The 18,052-nt window shown below is 47.2% G+C and overlaps 1 protein-coding gene across 1 annotated transcript; it reads right to left on the bottom strand.

Moving 5' to 3' along the window:
- Positions 1–11,639: 11,639 nt before the first annotated feature.
- RDH8 (retinol dehydrogenase 8) lies at positions 11,640–18,052 on the bottom strand. The gene is made up of 6 exons (XM_005910856.3): positions 17,925–18,052; positions 15,213–15,374; positions 14,387–14,566; positions 13,306–13,399; positions 12,762–12,945; positions 11,640–12,651 (listed from the first exon to the last, which is right to left on the bottom strand). The coding sequence occupies exons 1-6, from the start codon at positions 18,025–18,027 to the stop codon at positions 12,436–12,438; spliced, it is 939 nt and encodes a 312-aa protein (XP_005910918.2). The 5' UTR covers positions 18,028–18,052; the 3' UTR covers positions 11,640–12,435.

Genomic DNA, 18,052 nt, shown 5'->3' with positions numbered 1-18,052 from the left:
GGGAGTCTTGCCTAGGAGGGACCCAGACCTCCCCAAACAATGATAATATACATTTATGCTACAAAGATTCACCAAATATTTACTACAAGCTTGGCCCTACTTAGCATGCTGGGGACACAGCAGTGACCATAATAAAGTCTCTGCTTTCATGGACTGGATACTTTTCTGAGAACTTATTTTCTCCTTAGATTTCATAGCTTCCCATGACCTTGGTTCCCTGTGTACCAACTCTGTGGATTCTACCTTTGTAGAGAGCTGGGAAACTGAGTGTGTCAGACACAAAGAAGATAGTCATTTATTCCTCAGGCACTTCTTGTGCACCTACTACGTGCCAGATGTACACTCGCGGAAGTCTCAGAGTCATGCTGAAGTAAGAATTACCACCCATTGTGTGGATGAGGAAACTGAGGCCCAGAGATGGTGGGCAACTTCCCCCCACATCAGGCACGTGAGCCCTGCAGGTTGGGTAATGCCCTTACCAAAATCTATGGTAAACAGTCTCTTATGAAACAAAGAACCAACAGAATGGAATTACGGCCTGGATCGGGGATGCAGGTGAGACCTAATTTAGAAGATTCTAGAACACTGGTGTCCATTTGGGGTGGCATGTTCTACCGCTGTCCCAGGATCTCAGGGAACCTCCGTTGGTCTTGTTCAGCTCTCCCTTGGCTGGAGTGAGCTCTCCCACTTCACATCTTCATCCCTACACCAGGTGCTCACATCTCCCCCACCCATCCCAGGGGCCCCCACATGTCCAGAATGGAGGATACCCAATGGTGAGTGGCTGCTGAGACTTATATAATCTCATCTTTCTCTCCAGTCTGGGCTCCTTCCTCCATGCCAATGCCTCTGTCTCCTGAGTGGGAATCTTTGCTAGGTAGGTGCCTCCAAGCCTCTCTGCAGCACACTCAGGCCTGCAGCAGTCTCTTGAGTTTCTATCAGTATTTTGATTTGGAAGTGGGTCCAGGAAAGAAAAACTGCCCTAGGGTGCCAGTGAGCAGCAGAGGAGGCAGGAAGCACTTAGACTACTCGGGTGGGGATCCTTTGAGATATAGCCTTGCCACCCAATGAACTAATGGATGGGGGTAAGAATGGGTGCTGACTGAATGAGTGATAACAGGAGTTCATATCTCATCCACCTGACCCCTCCATCCCACCCCAATCCAGGTACCCCAAAAGAAAAATGATAAGTGTTTGCTCACTAATTGAAATAAATTTGAGCACCTACTGCATGCCCAGCCTTGCTGTAGGTGCTGGGGACATAGCAGTGAACAGAATGGAAACCACCACCCTCCTGGAGTGGATATTTACCATAGCCACATTCACCTGGACTCTCTGAATCCTCTCAGCAATCTAAAGATCCATCATTGGCCCATTTTGCAGGGGAAAAAAACTCAAAGTGAAGTCTCCTGCCCCAAACTGTACAGCTAGGAAACTTAAGCACAGAGAGGTTAAGTGACTCACTCAGGGTCACACAGAAAGTTAACAGATGGAACTGAGCCTTGGAATCTGGACTTAAGAGGGAGCCCAAATTAGCAGATGCAAACAACTATATATATATATATATATCAAAAAATGGATAAACAATGAGGTCCTATTGTATAGCATAGGGAACTACCGTCAGTATACTGTAATAAATCATAATGGAGAGGACTTCCCTGTTGGTCTATTGGTAAGACTTTGCTTTCCAATTCAGGGGGTTTGGGTTCCATCCCTGGTCGAGGAGAAGGGAAAGGCTTACCCACTCCAGTATTCTGGCCAGGAGAATTCCATGGACTGTATAGTCCATGGAGTGGCACAGAGTTGGACACGACAAAGTGACTTTAATTTTCTTTCACTTTCCTGGTCAAGGAGATCTCACATGCCTGGGGGCCAAAATTCAACAAAATAGAAAGCACTATTGTAACATATTCAATAAAGACTTAGAAATAATGAAAAAGAATATGAGAAAGAATATACTTATATATATATATGAAAGTGAAAGAGGTAGTCTCTCAGTGGGTGCCGGACTCTTGGCGACTCCATGGACTGTAGCCCGCCAGGCTCCTCTGTCCATGAGATTCTCCAGGCAAGAATACTGGATGGGGTTGTCATTTCCTCCCCAAGGGGATCTTGCCGACCCAGGGATAGAACCCCGGTCTCCAGCATTACAGGCAGCTTCTCTACCATTTGAGCCACCAGAGAAGCCTATGGCTCAGTCACCTTGCTATACACCAGAAACTAACATAACACTGTAAATCAGCTCTCCTTCGATTAAAAAACGAAACAAAGAGGGAGCCCAAGAAGGGTAGGAACTGGGGAGAGCAGCCATGGGTTCCACCCAAGTCTTCAGCAGCCACCAGTGATCAAGTCCAACCTCTTGGACTTGGCCACGAGAGGGCGCCAGCGAACCTCCGGCCAGACGCTGAGCAGCGCTCGGCCTCCTCCCGCAGGAATGTCAGTGGCGGAGGGAGGGGACTTTGGCGGCCAGCCCAGAGCAGCTGCTGCTGCCGCCGCTGATTCCGCCCTCCTTCCCCCTCCCTCCCTGGGACACCGGGCTTGCAGAAAGGAGGCCGGCGCGGGAGGGGCGGCTTTGCACGGATTTGTGGCCTCTGTTTTCGTCCCCCTCCGCCTGGGCTTCCAGCCCGAGGCTTCCCGGGAAAGGCCGGGAAGGACCCAGGAGACAGGGAATAACACCCATAACAGCATAACAACGGATAGTTGTCATTTGTAGTACACCTACGAATCCCTGCGCTTGGTGGGACTTTCCACCAACTGCTCCATTCTACAGATAAGGAAACAGACGCTCAGAGAGGTACGGTTGATTGCTCAGGTAGGGGGAGTCAGGAGCTTCTTAGTGTGGAAGGCATGGCCAGGATGTGGCCAGTTTAGTCACTTCCAGTCCTAGCCCAGGCTCCTTGGGCCATTTCTTGGCTTCCTCAGAGCTTCTAGAACTGGCTTTGCTTCCTGTTCCCTACGGGAATCTCATGCCTTCTCTGCTGGTCAAAGGCGGTCTCTGAAGGCTGTCAGAGTTTTCAAGGGAAGCTTATTGCCAACAGAGGAGAAAGAGTAATTTAGCAATCACATTTGGGGTTGATTACTGGGTCTGAAAGCACCATGGAATTTCAATAATATGTGTCCCCAAAGAGCTCACAGCCAGGTCAGGGAGAACTACTCATAAATAAGCAGATGTGAGAGCCCAGAGGAGCCTGCTAACCCATTTAGTCTGAGGAGTAAAGGAAGGCTTCCTGGAGGAAGTTGTATTTAGGCTGAAATCAGAGAATCTCAGGGCTTCCACGGTGGCTCAGACAGTAAAGAATTTGCCTGTAAATCAGGAGACCTGGATTCAATTCCTGGGTCGGGAAGATCCCCTGAAGAAGGGAATGGCTACCCACTCCAGTATTCTTCCCTGGAGAATTCCATGGGCAGAGGAGCCCGTGGGCTACAGTCCATGGGGTCGCAAAGAGTCAGATGCGACTTAGCGACTGAACAACAAGCAACCGTGGGCCATAGGTACCGGTGATGCAGCTGAGCACACAGTCTCCTCCCCGTGGAGACGATGTTCTAATGGGTGGAGATGGGCAAGAGACAAATATGTCAGGTGGTGAGAAATAAAGCAGGTCCAAGGTATACAATGAATCTGCTTGTGCCATCTTGTGGTGATCAGGGAGGGGCCCCTCTGAGTCCCTGTATGAGATCAAGGAGGGAGACTTGTGGAAATTTGGGAAAAGTGTTCTAGGCAGAGGAAACAGCAAGTGCAAAGGCCCTGAGGCGGAAGTGTGTGTGGAGGTTTAAGAAACAGCAAGGAGACCTGTGTTCCGGGACTGGAGTGAGCAATGGTGAGAGTGATGGAGATAATTTGAGATGAATATTCAGGGGTCAGATCATGTAGGAGGCCTCATCACTGTGGATCTGAATCTAAGTTAGAGATGGAACGTGGAGAATTTTGAAGATGGGAAGGGCATTTTCTTTCTGTGTTAGCAAATTAGTCTGAGGATGCCCTTTGTTACTATGACTTGAAATCCAAAAGTAACAAGGAGAAGAAAGGTGAATAATTCCACCACATAAAAACAAGGCCAGGACTTCTCTGGTGGTCCAGTGGTTAGAAATTGCCTGCCAGTGCAGGGGACATGGGCTCCATCCCTGGTCTAAGAAGATTCCCCACGGTACAGGGCAAGTAAGTCTAAGTGCCACAGCTAGTGAGCCTGTGTGCCCTGGAGCTGATGCTCTGTAATGAGAGAAACCACTGCAATGAGAAGCCCACACACTGAACCTAGAGAGTAGCCTGTGCTCACCACAACTAGAGGAAGACCGAGCACAGCAAGGAAGACCCAATGTAGTCAAAATAAATAAATAAACAAATGTACCTTCATAAAAAAAAAAAGGGCCAAATGCCACCACAGAAAAGTTAAAAAAAACCTGGGAAAACATAACTGTACTTCATATTATAGACCCCTTAATGTCTATAATATGTAAAGAGTTTCTAAGAATTAATGATAAAAATATAAATATAAATTTGTATATTTACATAAAATATGCAAATCCCATAGGAAAAATATTGAGCAAATGGTGTAGTCAGAATGTTCACAAAAAATGAAACACAAGGGTTCTTTAATGCATTAAAAGACACTGGGCCTTGCTCTTAATAAGAGCAATGCAAGTTAAAATAAGAGGAATGTGAGATACCAATTTTTACATGTTAGATTGGCAAAACGATGCTCAATATGGTTGAGCTGTTAAAAAGTGAGCATATTAATATGTGGACTTCAGTCCTCCCCAGTAGAGATGAATTTGATGATGTTCATAAAGATTACAAATGCTTAGCTTCTGTGGCCAAGAAATCCCATGATAGAAATGCTTGCACGTGTGTGAAATGATGTATAAACACAAGGTTATTCATTGCAGCCATTTCTATCATAAGCCAAAGGTTGCAGAGAACCCCTAAGATTCTTCATGAACTCCAGGACCAGTTGTATAAATTACCCCCATCTACACAATGGAATATATTACGGCTGAATCAAAGAATGAGGAAGTCTGCTCCGGCTGATGGGGGGAAAACTCCCAGAACATACTCAAGGAAAGATCCCTTCACTCTTCACTCTTATGTGTATAGTATGTTGCTTTTTGTGAAAAAGTTTTAAAAGTGTATATTCATTTTTTCCACTAAAATGCTACACATTTATTTTTGTATTTTTTTAAATGTAGGCAGTATTTGAGCATTTTATTTTAAAAAATTAAAAAAAAATCTTTTTGTATTATTTTTGGCTGCACCCCTGCGGCACGTGGAATCTTAGCTCCCGACCAGGATTGGAACACATGCCCCTCTGCCTTGGTAGGGCACAGTCCCAACCACTGAACCACCAGGGAAGTCCCCTTATTTTTAAAGTTGTGGTAAAATCCACACAACATAAAATTGACCATTTTGACCATTTTTTGTGTACAGTTCACAGGCATTAAGTGCATTCATATTGTTGTTGACCCACCACCACCAGCCATCTCCAGAACTCTTTTACCTTCCCAAACTGAAACTCTATCCCCATTAAACCCTCACTCCCCATTCCCATTCCCCAGACTCTTTGAACCACTATTTTACTTCCTGTCTATGAATTTACATATTCTAGGTACCTCATATAAATAGAATCACGCAATAGACTTGTTCTTTTACAGCTGGCTTGTATTGCTTGGCATAATATCTTCAAGGTTCATCTGTGTGATGTCTTCAAGCTTCATTTGTGTTGTAGCACAGGTCAGGATTTCCTTCCCTTTTATTTTAAAATTTTGCTTGCTCTGGGTCTTTGTTGCAGTGCGTGGGCTTCTCTAATTGCATCATGCAGGCTTAGTTGCCTGGTGGCACGTGGAATCTTAGTTCCCTGACACGGGCTTGAACCTGTGTACCCTGCATTAAAAGGCAGATTCCTAACCATTGGACCACGAGAGAAGTTCCTTCCTTTTTAAGGCTGAATACTATTCCTTTGTGTGATTATACCACAGTTCATTTATCCATTCATCAGGTATTTTTTTCCCTTGTATATTCAGATAGAAAATCTGGATAAATAACTCATAAAAGTTATTACAGGGAGGGGTGGGGAATCAGAAACTGGGTAGTTGAGTAATGAGGAGGGTCAGAGAATGGCTTAAAAATATTTCTTAATATGTATTTTTTATTTTTGTGTATGTGCTTTTGTATTTTTTGATTTTGAAAAGCACTGTGAATGTTTTAACTATTTGAAAGATATTTTTAAGGGTCCTCTGGGCTGTTGTCTGGAGAATATATTGTAGGGAGGAAAATGCAGAAGGGGAGGAGGCTGCGGCAATATTCTAGGTGAGAAATCTTGGTGGTTGGACTAGGCTGGAGGCCAAAAAGGTGTTTTGAAGTACTTGGTTCTGAGTATATTTTGCAGGTCAGGTGAATAGGCTCTCCTGATAGACCATATATGAAGTGTGAAAGAAAGTAGAGATAATGCCAAGATTTTTGGCTTGAGCAGTTAGGATGGACTTATTTTGGCTAAGATGGGAAGATAGGATGGGGGGGTGTGTGAGTGTAGAAATCAAGAGTCAAAGGTAGGCTGGTTATTATCACCTTCTGAGCTTTGATCAGTCTCTGCTGGTCAGCGGTAGCATTCACCTAGCAACCTTTCTCTTCCCACCGCAATTGTTTTGTAAATGTATTTATGTATTTATTTTTGACTGGGTCTTCTTTGCTGCTGGTGGGCTTTCTCTAGTTGCAGCAAGCCGGGCGCTACCCTCTAGTTGCCACGCTACTCTCTAGTTGGGCTTCTCATTGTGGTGGCTTCTCTAGTTGCAGGCTCTAGGGCAAGAGGGCTTCAGTAGTTGTGGCTCCTGGGCTCTAGAGCACAGGCTCAGTAGTTGTGGTGCCTGGGCTTAGTTGCTCTGTGGCATGTGGGATCTTCCCGGACCAGGGATCCAGGGATTGAACTCATGTCTCCTCCGTTGGCAGGCGGATTCTTTACCACTGAGTCACCAGGGAGGCTCTGCATTTGTTTGTAGAGTTGCTATCTGGATTGATGACGATTCTTCCTGATTCGCAACAGAAACTGACTCAGGGTGATTTAAGCTTCAGAGGAATTTCTCGGGTGGATACTGGGGGTTCATGGGATCACCAGCCTTGGAAGATGGAAAAGGACAAAGTGAGGGCAGGACAGCAGCTAAGACCACAGTTTAAATCACCCCCTGGAACCAGCCAGCAGCTCTGGCTTTTGTTGCCAACACTGGTGATGCCACGCTTACATCCCTTCTGCCCCCTCCTCTTCCTGATCATTCCTCCAGGTGGGCAGCTCTCCATTCTAAATCCTGTGCATCTGCAGAGTGGAATCAGGGTCACATGCTCGCCCTCAAGCTGCAAGGGAAGCTGGGAGAGAAGGTCTGGTGTGTTCTTGTTCCAAGAGTCTATATGGAGACTTCCCTGGTGGTCCAGTGGTTAGGAGTCCGCCTGCCAATGCAGGGGACACAGGTCTGGGAAGATCCCACATGCCGCAGGGCAGCTAAGCCCATGCTCCACAACTACTGAAGCCACATGCCTAGAGCCCATGCTCTGCAACAAGAAAACCACCGCAACGAGACACTTGCGCACCAGAATGAAGAGCAACCCCTGCTCGCTGCAACTAGAGAAAGCCTGTGAGCTGCAATGAAGACATAGAGCAGCCAAAAAAAAAAAAAAAATCTATATGAACGGGGTTTGGAATACTGTCCGCCCCACCTGCAAATAAAAATCAAGTTCGGCTTCACTCTTCCTGGGTATGATGGCTCTTCCTTCTTGGTAAGGAGGTAATTGTGTCTTTTAAAATAACTTACTTAAGGGAGTTTTTAAAACATTTTATAAATACAGATTTTATTTTGTGTTGGAGTATAGTTGCTTTACAATGTTATGTTACTTTCTGGTGTACAGCAAAGGGATTCAGTTATATATACACATATAGCCATTCTTTTCCTGATACTTTTCCCATAGAGGTTATCACAGAATATTAGGGAGAGTTCTAAAGGAGGTTTCTATATTAATTAATTATGCTGTGTTGAGTCTCAGTGGTGGCAGGTAGGCGTCTCTTGAGTTGTGGCGCATGGACTCCAGAGCGCCCAGGCTCAGTGGTTGTGGCTTGCTCCAAGGCATGTGGGATCTTAGTTCCCCAACCAGGGATTGAATAGGTCCCTTGAATTGGAAGGTGGATCCTTAATAACTGTACCAATATGGAAGTCCTAAAAAAAAAAAAAATCGGAGTTTTTTTTTTTTTTTTTTTAAAGCAAGGAAATACTGGAAAATCATAAAATTCAGGGCAGAGGAGACCTTTGGGGTGAGGCAGGCAGCCAATATCAATGAGGTTCTAACGGTAGAGTCTGACGATAGGCTACTGTGTATGCACTTTGCTCCTCTGCCTTGTCAAGTGCGTGTATTGTTCCATCAGTCAGCGTCCCAGATGGAAAGAGCACACTCACAGTGGGTAATTTGGGGAATGATGGGGACAGGCACAATGGTTAAAGGAAGGGCCAGGGGTCGGGAGCCTAATGGAGGATAACACAGTGCCTTCCTGCTGCCGACCATGGGGTCCCATCACTATCTTTAGCTGAAAGGGGCTAAAGGAGGGTGTGGTCCTCAGAAACTGGAGTCAGGGCCTGAAACGGACAGATGCTTCCAATCCACAGGGACTCTGCATGGAAGGGACAAACACCCTGTTCTTTCCCCTCCTACCCCCTGACCTCCTGCTGATGCCTCCCACTGGCAGAACCCAACGCAACTGGAAGCCGGAGGTGAAGGAAATTGATTGATCTGATCCTTGGGTGAGCCTCCTGGTTAAAGACCTTTTGCACATGTGTATTTCATCTACTCTTTTTTATTTTATTTTAAATGTTTATTTGTCTGTGCGTGCTAATTCTCTTTGGTCGTATCTGACTCTGTGTGACCCTATGGACTGTAGCCTGCCAGGCTCCTCTGTCCATGGGATTTCCCAGGCAAGAATATTGGAGTGGGTTGCTGTTTCTTTCTCCAGGGGATCTTCCAGACCTAGAAATCAAACCTGCATCTCCTACATCACAGGTGAATACTATATTCCAATAAAAATTAATTTAAAAAATCAGTATTCAGGTCACGTGAAATTAAATTACAGGGATGAAAATGGAAGTATTAGTTGTCCTGCTGCTGCTGCTAAGTCCAGTCATGTCCAATTCTTTGCGATCTTATGGGCTATAGCCTGTCAGGCTCCTTTATCCATGGGATTCTCCAGGCAAGAATACTGGAGTGGGTAGCCATTCCCTTCTCCAGGGGAATCTTCCCAACCCAGGGATGGAATCCAGGTCTCCTGCATTGCAGGGAGATTCTTCACCCTCTGAGCCCCACATGCCTGTGGGGATCATGTGCAGCATGATGGGGATCTTAGTTCCCTGACCAGGGATCGAATCCTTGTCCTCTGCAGACTCCAAAATAATTTTTTTTTTATTGAGATAGCATTTGTATGCCATAAACATTGCCCTGTTTAAGTGCACAGTTCTGTGGGTTTGGGTGGATTCATAAGCTTATGCAACCATCACCATTATCTACTTTTAGATATTCTTTTGCAGGTATTCCAACCTTGCTTCAAAAATCCAGTACAGACGGAGCAGAAAGGAGGAACTGATTTGAAGAAATATTAAGTAACCCCTGCACTGACTCAAAGAGATCTCTTCTGAGGGTCCGGGATTCTCCTTTCAGTTTCCCTTTTATTGAAAGAGGCTCTAAAGACCAGCATAGACCGAGTTGGATGGCCCCAGACTAGATTCCTGCCTCTCCCCACCCCTCCCAACCCTGTCTCTTGAAACTGGGGATGTTCTGAGTGACTCCATCTCATACGGCTGCCGAGCAAACTTTAATTAAAAAACTTTGCCTGGAGCTTGGCATTCCAAGGTGGTTATTGAACCCAAAACCACAACAAATATTCCAAGTGAAATGAAACAGTCCAGAGGACTTTGGTTTCAGCACTTTATTGCTAGTCCTGCTTGGTAGAAGATGACACCAGGGGAGTCACCTGCCCAGGGCCACCCACTGAATGAAAGGCAAAATCAGCATTTACACCCAGAGTCCATTTGCTTCCGAATTCTCAAGAGGAGGGCCAAGAAATGTGGGGGACACGTCTCAGGGTTCAGACGGAATCCTTATTGGTTTAAAAAAAATTAAATTGTGGAAAAGTATATACAATACAAAAGGTGTCATCTTTACTATTTTTTTTTTTTTTGGCCGACGCATGCAGGATCTGAGTTCCCTGACCAGGGATCGAACCTGCACCCCCTGCATGGAGAGCATGGGGTCTTAACCACTGGACCACCAGGGAAGTCCCTCTTCACTATTTTTAAGTGTATAGTTGACTAGATTTTTTTTTAAATTTGCTCATTTATTTTTAGCTGTGCTGCATCTTCATTGCTGTGTGCCGCCTTTCTCTAGTCGCAGTGAGCAAGGACTGCTCTCTAGTCTAGTCCTCTCTAGCTGTGGTACTTGGGCTTCTCGTTGCAGTGGCTTCTCTTGTTGTGGAGCATGGGCTCTAGGGCTCTCGGGCTTCAGTAACGGTGACTCCCAGGCTCTAGAGCACAGGCTCAACAGTTGTGGCACACAGGCTCAGCTGCTCCGCGGTGTGGGGGATCTTCCCTGATCAGGGATTGTCTTCTACATGGGCAGGTGGATTCTTTACCACTGAGCCACCAGTGAAGCCCCTCCAGTTCATTAGTGATAAGTATATTTACAATGTTGTGTAACTGCCACCACCATCCATCTCCAAGAACTCTTTCTTCATCTTGCAGAATTGGAACGCTATCGCCATTAACCACTAACTCTCCATTCCCCCATTTCCCAGCCCCTGGCACCCACCATTCTACTTTGTCTCTTTGAATCTGACTCCTCTGGGACCTCTTATAAGTGGAATCATACAGTATTTATCCTTTTGTGTCTGGCTTCTTTCACTCAGCAGAATGTCCTCACGTTTCATCCATGTTTTAGCACGTGTCAGAATTTCCTTCCTTTTTAAGGCTGAATAAATATTCCATTGTACAGATGGATCACAGTTTGTTTATCCAGTCATCTGTTGATGGACATTTGGGTTGGTTCCTCCTTCTGCCTATTGTGGACAATGCTGTGCTGAACATGGGCGTACAATATCTTTTCAGTTCTTTTGGGTAATACCAAGGAATGGAACTGCTGAGTCGTATGATAATTTTATTTCACTGTTTGAGGAACTGCCTTACCACTTTCCGTAGGGGCTGCACCATTTTACATTCTTACCAACAGTGCCTGCCTAATGCCTAACGTGCCAAGTGCTCGGTCAGGTCCGACTCTTTGCGACCCCATGTACTGTAGCTTGCCAGGCTCCTCTGTCTATGGGATTTTCCAAGCAAGAATACTGGAGTGGGTTGCCGTTTCCTTCTCCAGGGGGTCTTCCCGACCCTGGGATTGAACCTGAGTCTCCTGTGTCTCTGCATTGCAGGTGGATTCTTTACCTGCTGATCCATCTGGGATGCCCACCAACAGTGCACAGGGTTCCAGTTTCTTTACATCATTGCAAACACTTGCTATTTTCTGGGCATTAAAAAAATGTAGTCATGCTAATAGGTGTGAGAAAGGCCCTATTTCTTTTTAATGTTTTTATTTATACATGAGAAATTGAGCTTTATTACTACAGTGATTACTATTAGCTGCAAATATATATTTTATGAAAAAATATACATACATTGCTGGTATGTATGCAAACACATTTTACTGATGGATTGCATGTGTGCTAAGTTGCTTCCTTCATGTCCAATTCTTTGTGACCCTATGGACTGTAGCTCGCTGGGCTCCTCTGTCCATGGGGATTCTCCAGGCAAGAATATTGGAGTGGGTTGCCATGTCCTCCTCCAGGCGATTTTCCCAACCTAGGAATCGAACCCTCATCTTTTATATCTCCTACATTGGCAGGCAGGTTCTTTACCACTAGCACCACCTGGGAAGCCCTTCTGATGGAGTATGTGACCAGAATGTCTGGAAACCCCTTAGTCAAACCAGCTTTGAGTGTGTGTGTAGGAGGGGAGGAGGGATGGGAATGTTTGGATCATTCCTAAATTCCTAGACTGAAGATAATGAAGTCCAGAGGTTGACTGAGACAGCCTGTCTCATCCTTCAAGGTCCAGGGACAACGCCCCCTCCTCCAGGAAGACTTCCTTGCGTTCCCGGACACAACTCCAGCTCTCTGATCTGGGCTCCTCAGCCCAGGATGCCAGGATCCTAGGGTCCGCTCTCTCTGCTCCTAGCCTTGACCACAGAGGGGTCTGTACCTGGAGGCTGAGTGCTCTCTGGGGTTCCAGCAATGCCCAGACACAAAAATGTGTCAGGCAGAGTTTGTTGAATGAATGAATGAATGAATGAGTGAAGGGTCGTACATCCAGAGAGGGGTGTGAACTAAAGAGGCTTGGTTGTTCAGGGGTGAGGAGGGTTGGGTGAGGCTCTGTTCATCGGGGCCACACTGGGGTGCGGAAGCAGCTGCAGGCCAGGCACCGAAGGCCAAGGTTGAGGAGGCGTGGCCAGCGGAAGAGCAGGCAGTGGGAGGTTCGCACATACAGGCTGCCGGAGGGGTCCATGGCCTTGAGTGCGATCAGTGGAGTGTAGCGGGTGTTGGTCCGTCGGCGCAAGGGTGGTCTGGCCGAGCCGATGACCTTGACGATGACCTGTGGGGTGGAGTCCTGAGCTCTGGGACCCAAGGAGGGGCAGGGTTTCTGTAGGGAGGGGCCCCCTCACATACCTGAGCCATGTCTTGGGGCTCCAGGCCCCACCTCACCTTGGCTACATCCTGTGGGCTCTGTCCCACGTTGTGAAAGAGCTCCCTGGAGGCTGGGAGGTACAGATCTCGAAAGTAGCTCAGGGTGTCAGGGTCGGTGCCTGGGAACTCGGCTGTGGAAACCTGCTCTAGGAGCTTGCCCTCAAATTCTGTGACAACCGGGCCTGGCTCCACCAGGGAGATGCTGAGAAAAGGGGGAGGGGAGAGAGTCTGGTGCCCCCCAAATGCCAGATACCCCATTTTGTCTAATACTGTCTCTCTCTCTGTCTCTGTTTTTTTTTTTTTTTTGTGGCTGCATGACATGTAGGATCTTAGTTCCCTGACCAAGGATTGAGCCCATGCCTCTTGCATTGGAAGTGAAGTCTTAACCACTGGACCGCCAGGAAAGTCTCCGATACTGTCCCTCTTTTCTCCTCACTTCCCCATGTCTCCCATTGTTATTTCATGCCTCCTTGCTCCCACCCGTCTCCTCTGCTACTCCTCTCTCCTTGTCTGTCCTGCCACTGCCTCCATCCCCCCATCACTGTCCAAATGCCCGCCTCACAAGATGTTGAACTGTAGCAGCTGGACAGCCAGACTTTCGAAGAACCCCTCCATGGCAAACTTGGAGGCCGCGTAGACTTCGTTGAACACGACACCTGAGAAGATGGCAGGAAGGCAGGCCCTTTGGGGGTCTGGGTGGTGGGCTTGGTGGGTCCAGAGGGATGGGGTCTTGGGAGACAGAGCAAAGAGGATTAGAGATCAGAGGATATCTGGGGCCAATGTGGTGGGTGTTTGGTAGTGTGTTATGGGACCATGTGGGGTCAGGATGAAGTTGGGGTGCCAGGTCCCACCTCTTCCTTGTAGTGTTCCATCCATCCTTAGTCCAAGGAACTCTCCTATTTCCCTCCATCCTCTAAACGCTTGGGCCGCTTGGTCATGGGATTCCTGGGATCCACAAGGACAACCCCACTCACCAGGGTCTTTATTGGCCCCTTTATTGAACAGTGAATGTGTCCCCCCAAAGTCAGGGAGTGTAGCTGGAAGAGGGACCAGAGAGCTGGGTAAATGCAGATTTTCCATGTCAGGGTTACAAGTAGGGTGGATTCCTTAGGGGGCTGCTGGAGAGAGAGGCAGCTCCAAGGAAATTTCCAGGGAGAGGAAGGAAGTTGAGAGGAGTTCAAGGAGGAAAGAGCAGGCACAAGGATGGCAAGTAGGTGGCCTCCATAGTAGGCCTATAGCAGACATCTCTAGTCAATCACCACTCTCTTTCCTGCAGAACCTCAGAGTCCCAGATCTAGACATCTCTGGGGTCTGATGGGATCTGGCAAGAAGGAGTCTCCGGAGGAGTGCTGATGGTTCCTTTCAATTTTGTGGGATGGTTGGAAGAGATTTTTGGAGGTCTCCAGAAGTGGGGTTGATAATGGATGTGGGTGGCCATTGGCAGCATGTATACCAGCCCTGTCTACTCCTGTACCATGGTAGACATAATTAATCTATCCCAGAACTTCTTCCTCCTGAAGTTCAGTATTCTTCTCAATGCAGGCCTATGTAGGGAATATGAGTTAAAACCTAGTTGCCATCCTTCCAGCTGGGGGAGGGTCAGACACTGGGAGGATTCCCAGCATTGGATCCTCAGGACTCACCCTGCAGCCCCATGACACTGCTGACCACCACGATGTGGCCCTGTCGCCTCCTCTTCATGCTGGGAAGCACAGCTTTGACCAGCCGGACAGCCCCAAAAAAGTTGGTATCAAAGACGTTCTGCATGGCAGCTAGGCTGAGCCCTTCCAAGGGCCCCACCAGGCCCACTCCAGCATTATTCACTAAGGTGGGTAGGAGTGAGGGTTACTTTGAAGTCCCCCAACCCTTCTAGGGTCACTTTCCCTAGGACACTCACTAAATTGTTCCCCCCTCCCCCCACTCCAGGTCTGGGGTTAATCCAGGGTGTCTAGGGCAGACAAATGTGGAGCCTTGAAAATCTTTAGATACAGTTTAGCATTTGTTATAGGGGACTCTTAACCCTGGGTGGGGAAGAGGACTGCTGGGAACAGCCTCTCCTTCAATGCATGAGCAATTCAGCTCTGACCCCAAATTGCATCAAAACAGCCACATCCACCCCTTCTTAGAGGACCATTTAGGGACCATGAGTTGCTTCTTCATCATGCTCCTTTCCCTCAATGACTCATCAAATTAATTTCCCCAACCACGTATGGTTTTCTTCATACGTGAGAAGTTCCATTAAAAAAAATCCACCCTATTCCCAGATCTCAATTTATTTTTTGTTTCTTTAATAAACTGAATGGTATCCTGGGCTCTTAGCCAACTGGTCTACCCCTTCCATACAGTGTCAGAGGTTGCTGGTCAAACAATAGGGCTGGTTCCCAGACACTGGAGAGGGCTTGCTGTGATTGAGGATCTCTGCTTAGGCCAAGGAGGAGGCAAGTGACCCCAGGGGATGCTCAGACTCACCCAGCACGTCCACTTCCCCTCCCTGGATGCAGCTGAGACACTGGGCCACTGACTCATCACTGCACACGTCCAGCTGGGCCACGGTGAGGGTCTGACCCAGAGCCTCCCCAGCGGCTGCCTCCAGTGTCCCCTTCTTTCCCAGGTCCCTCATGGTGGCCACCACTGGGAACAGAGAGCAGAGTTGGAGCAGGCACTGGGGTTCCTTTACCCTATGAGTGAACTTCCATGTTCCTGTGATACTGCATGAGGAATGTCACAGAGGAATGGAGACTCATAGGTTTACACATCTACATTCACCATACAATCACAAATGCATACTTATGTACAGACATTTATATGTACCTCCATCCATCCATCCATTCATCTAACAAACATTTATTTACGTTCACTTTACCCTATGCCCTATTCGAGGTGCAGAGGCTATCCCATGAAATAAGATAAAGTGCATGCCCTCAAGGAATTCAGAACCAGTAGGTAAGACAATAAAATAAACATAGAACAGGTTGGCTTGAGAAAGGAAATGCCTGCACATCTAAAGTCAACATATGCCTGTTATATGGAGTGAAGTAAGTCAGAAAGACAAAAACAAATGTTGTATATTACGCATATATACGGAATCTAGAAAAATAGTACTGGTAAGCTTATTTGCAGGGAAGGAATGGAGACACAGATGTAGAGAATGGACACAGTGGGGGAAGGAGAGGGTAGGATGAATTGAGAACGTAGCATTGACATATATACACTACCACGTGTAAAATAGATAGTGGGAAGCTGCTGTTTAACACAGGGAGCCCAGCCTCCATTCTGTGATGACCTAGAGGAATGGGAGTGGGAAGGAGGGGATATAATAGAATTGTGGCTGATTCGCATTGTATGGCAGAAACCAACACAACATTGTAAAGCCACTGTGCTGTGCTAAGTCACTTCATGTCCAACTCTTTGTGACGCCATGGACCATAGCCTGCCAGGCTCCTCTGTCCATGGGATTCTCCAGGCAAGAATACTGGAGTGGGTTACCATTTCCTTCTCCAGGGGATCTTTCTGACCCAGGGATTGAACCCGTGTATCTCACATCTCCTGCATTGGCAGGTGGGTTCTTTATAACTAGCACCACCTTATCCTCCAATAAAAAAATAAAGTCAACATATGTGCAAATATGCACATGTAAGTATGAATAGCCACATTTACATCATCAGCATAGATTGCAATTTATTGAATACCTACTATGTGCCATATACTATGCTAAACATTTTTTAATAAGTGCTAACTCTAATCCTCACAGGAATCCTATGATTAGGTCATTGACTTATTTTCCAAAGATGGCCACAATATCTTTTATTGCTCATGCTCTTCTACAATGTAGCTTCTCACCCAGCAGGACATGAAATCTGATTCTTGAATCCTGTGACTGGCTGGGAATCAATAGACTGTGGTAAAGGTAACACTGTGTGGCTTCGGAGATTAGGATGGAAAAGATGTTGCAGTTTCTGCCTTGCTTGCTGGAACACTTACTCTTGAAGCCTTTAGCTACCCTATAGCAGCCCTGTCCTGAGGCCACCATGCTAGGAGGAAGCCCAAGCCAGCCCAGACAGAAAGACCCCATGAAGCAGCCCCGAGATGGCTGGAAGGGAGAGAGATGTCTGCCCAACCCTGACATGTTCCAGTCTCCTCTGTTCTCTTTGTAGCCTTTGACCTTGAGCCTGAACTGCCCAGCTGAGCTCTTCCAAATTCACAACCTTTGTAAATCTCTCAAGAAAAGTGATCACAGCTGTTGTATGCCATACATTTTTGGGTGCTCTGTTTTTAACAGTAGTAATCAGAACACATACATAATGTTATTATCCCCATTAACTCACCAAGTCTCAACAAAATGAAGTTTCTTGCCTAATTTATCCTTGTTGTTTAGTTGCTAAGTCAAATCCGACTCTCTGCGACCCCATGGACTGTAGCCCGCCAGGCTCCTCTGACCATGGGTTTTGCCAAAGTTGTGCATCTCTCTAAGACAGAGAGCAGAGCCCTGGGAGAAGCAGCCTTGCCAAGTGGGGCAATGTCCTCACCCTTGCATCCTCCTATTAAGTAATGGCCCTTTGGCTGCTTCCACTGTAGTGTGCTCTGGGTCAGAGGTTCTGGGTGGGGTGCAGATTGGGGCCATTGACTCTAGAGCAGCAGGAGGCCAAGTCTTTAGATGTACAGCGCCCTCCCCTCCCCAAACCCTCAAGGTCAGGGTCACTTAAGAGGCTTATCACTGAATAGTAATCTGGGGAGGTGTGGGGGAGGGGAACGCGTAAGTGAAACCTCAGAAAAGTCCTCCCCAGCCAGCCCTTCTAAAAATATCACACACGCCCACCCCGCTTCCTTTATTTTGCTTCTGACCACTCATCAGCACTAGCCATATAATACAATTAAATTATCTGTTTAGTATTTGTCTTCCCTCTCCTCCCCCAGATTTTTTTTTTTTTTTTTTTGCAGCTGTATTTCCACACCTAAAATCTGAGACCCAATAGGTGCATCAGAAGCTTTCTTTGGATGGGGGATGATTCACAAGCAGAGGTGGGAAGGGGGCCTCTCGGTGTTCTGGGTTCTCTCCAAGTTCACCAAGGCAGCTGAAGGCATGGACTAGCGGAAATAGTTCGGGGAGAGCTGAGGGGTCCTGGGAAACCATGCCCACTCCTGTCTTTCCTGGCCTGTCCTCCCCACCTCCAGTCCCCTTACCCTGGTAGCGCTGCCTGGGGTCATGAGCCAGCTGCACTGCCAGCTCCAAGCCGATCCCAGAGGAGCATCCTGAGATGAGTACAGTCCGGGGTGCATCGGCCATGTTGATTCCTCCCTGGACGCGTGAC

The sequence above is a fragment of the Bos mutus genome, chromosome 7 (genome assembly GCF_027580195.1).
Source record: "Bos mutus isolate GX-2022 chromosome 7, NWIPB_WYAK_1.1, whole genome shotgun sequence".
NCBI lineage: Eukaryota > Metazoa > Chordata > Mammalia > Artiodactyla > Bovidae > Bos > Bos mutus.
Note: the sequence above shows the minus strand (reverse complement) of the source record. Positions and strands in the feature narration are given on the sequence as shown.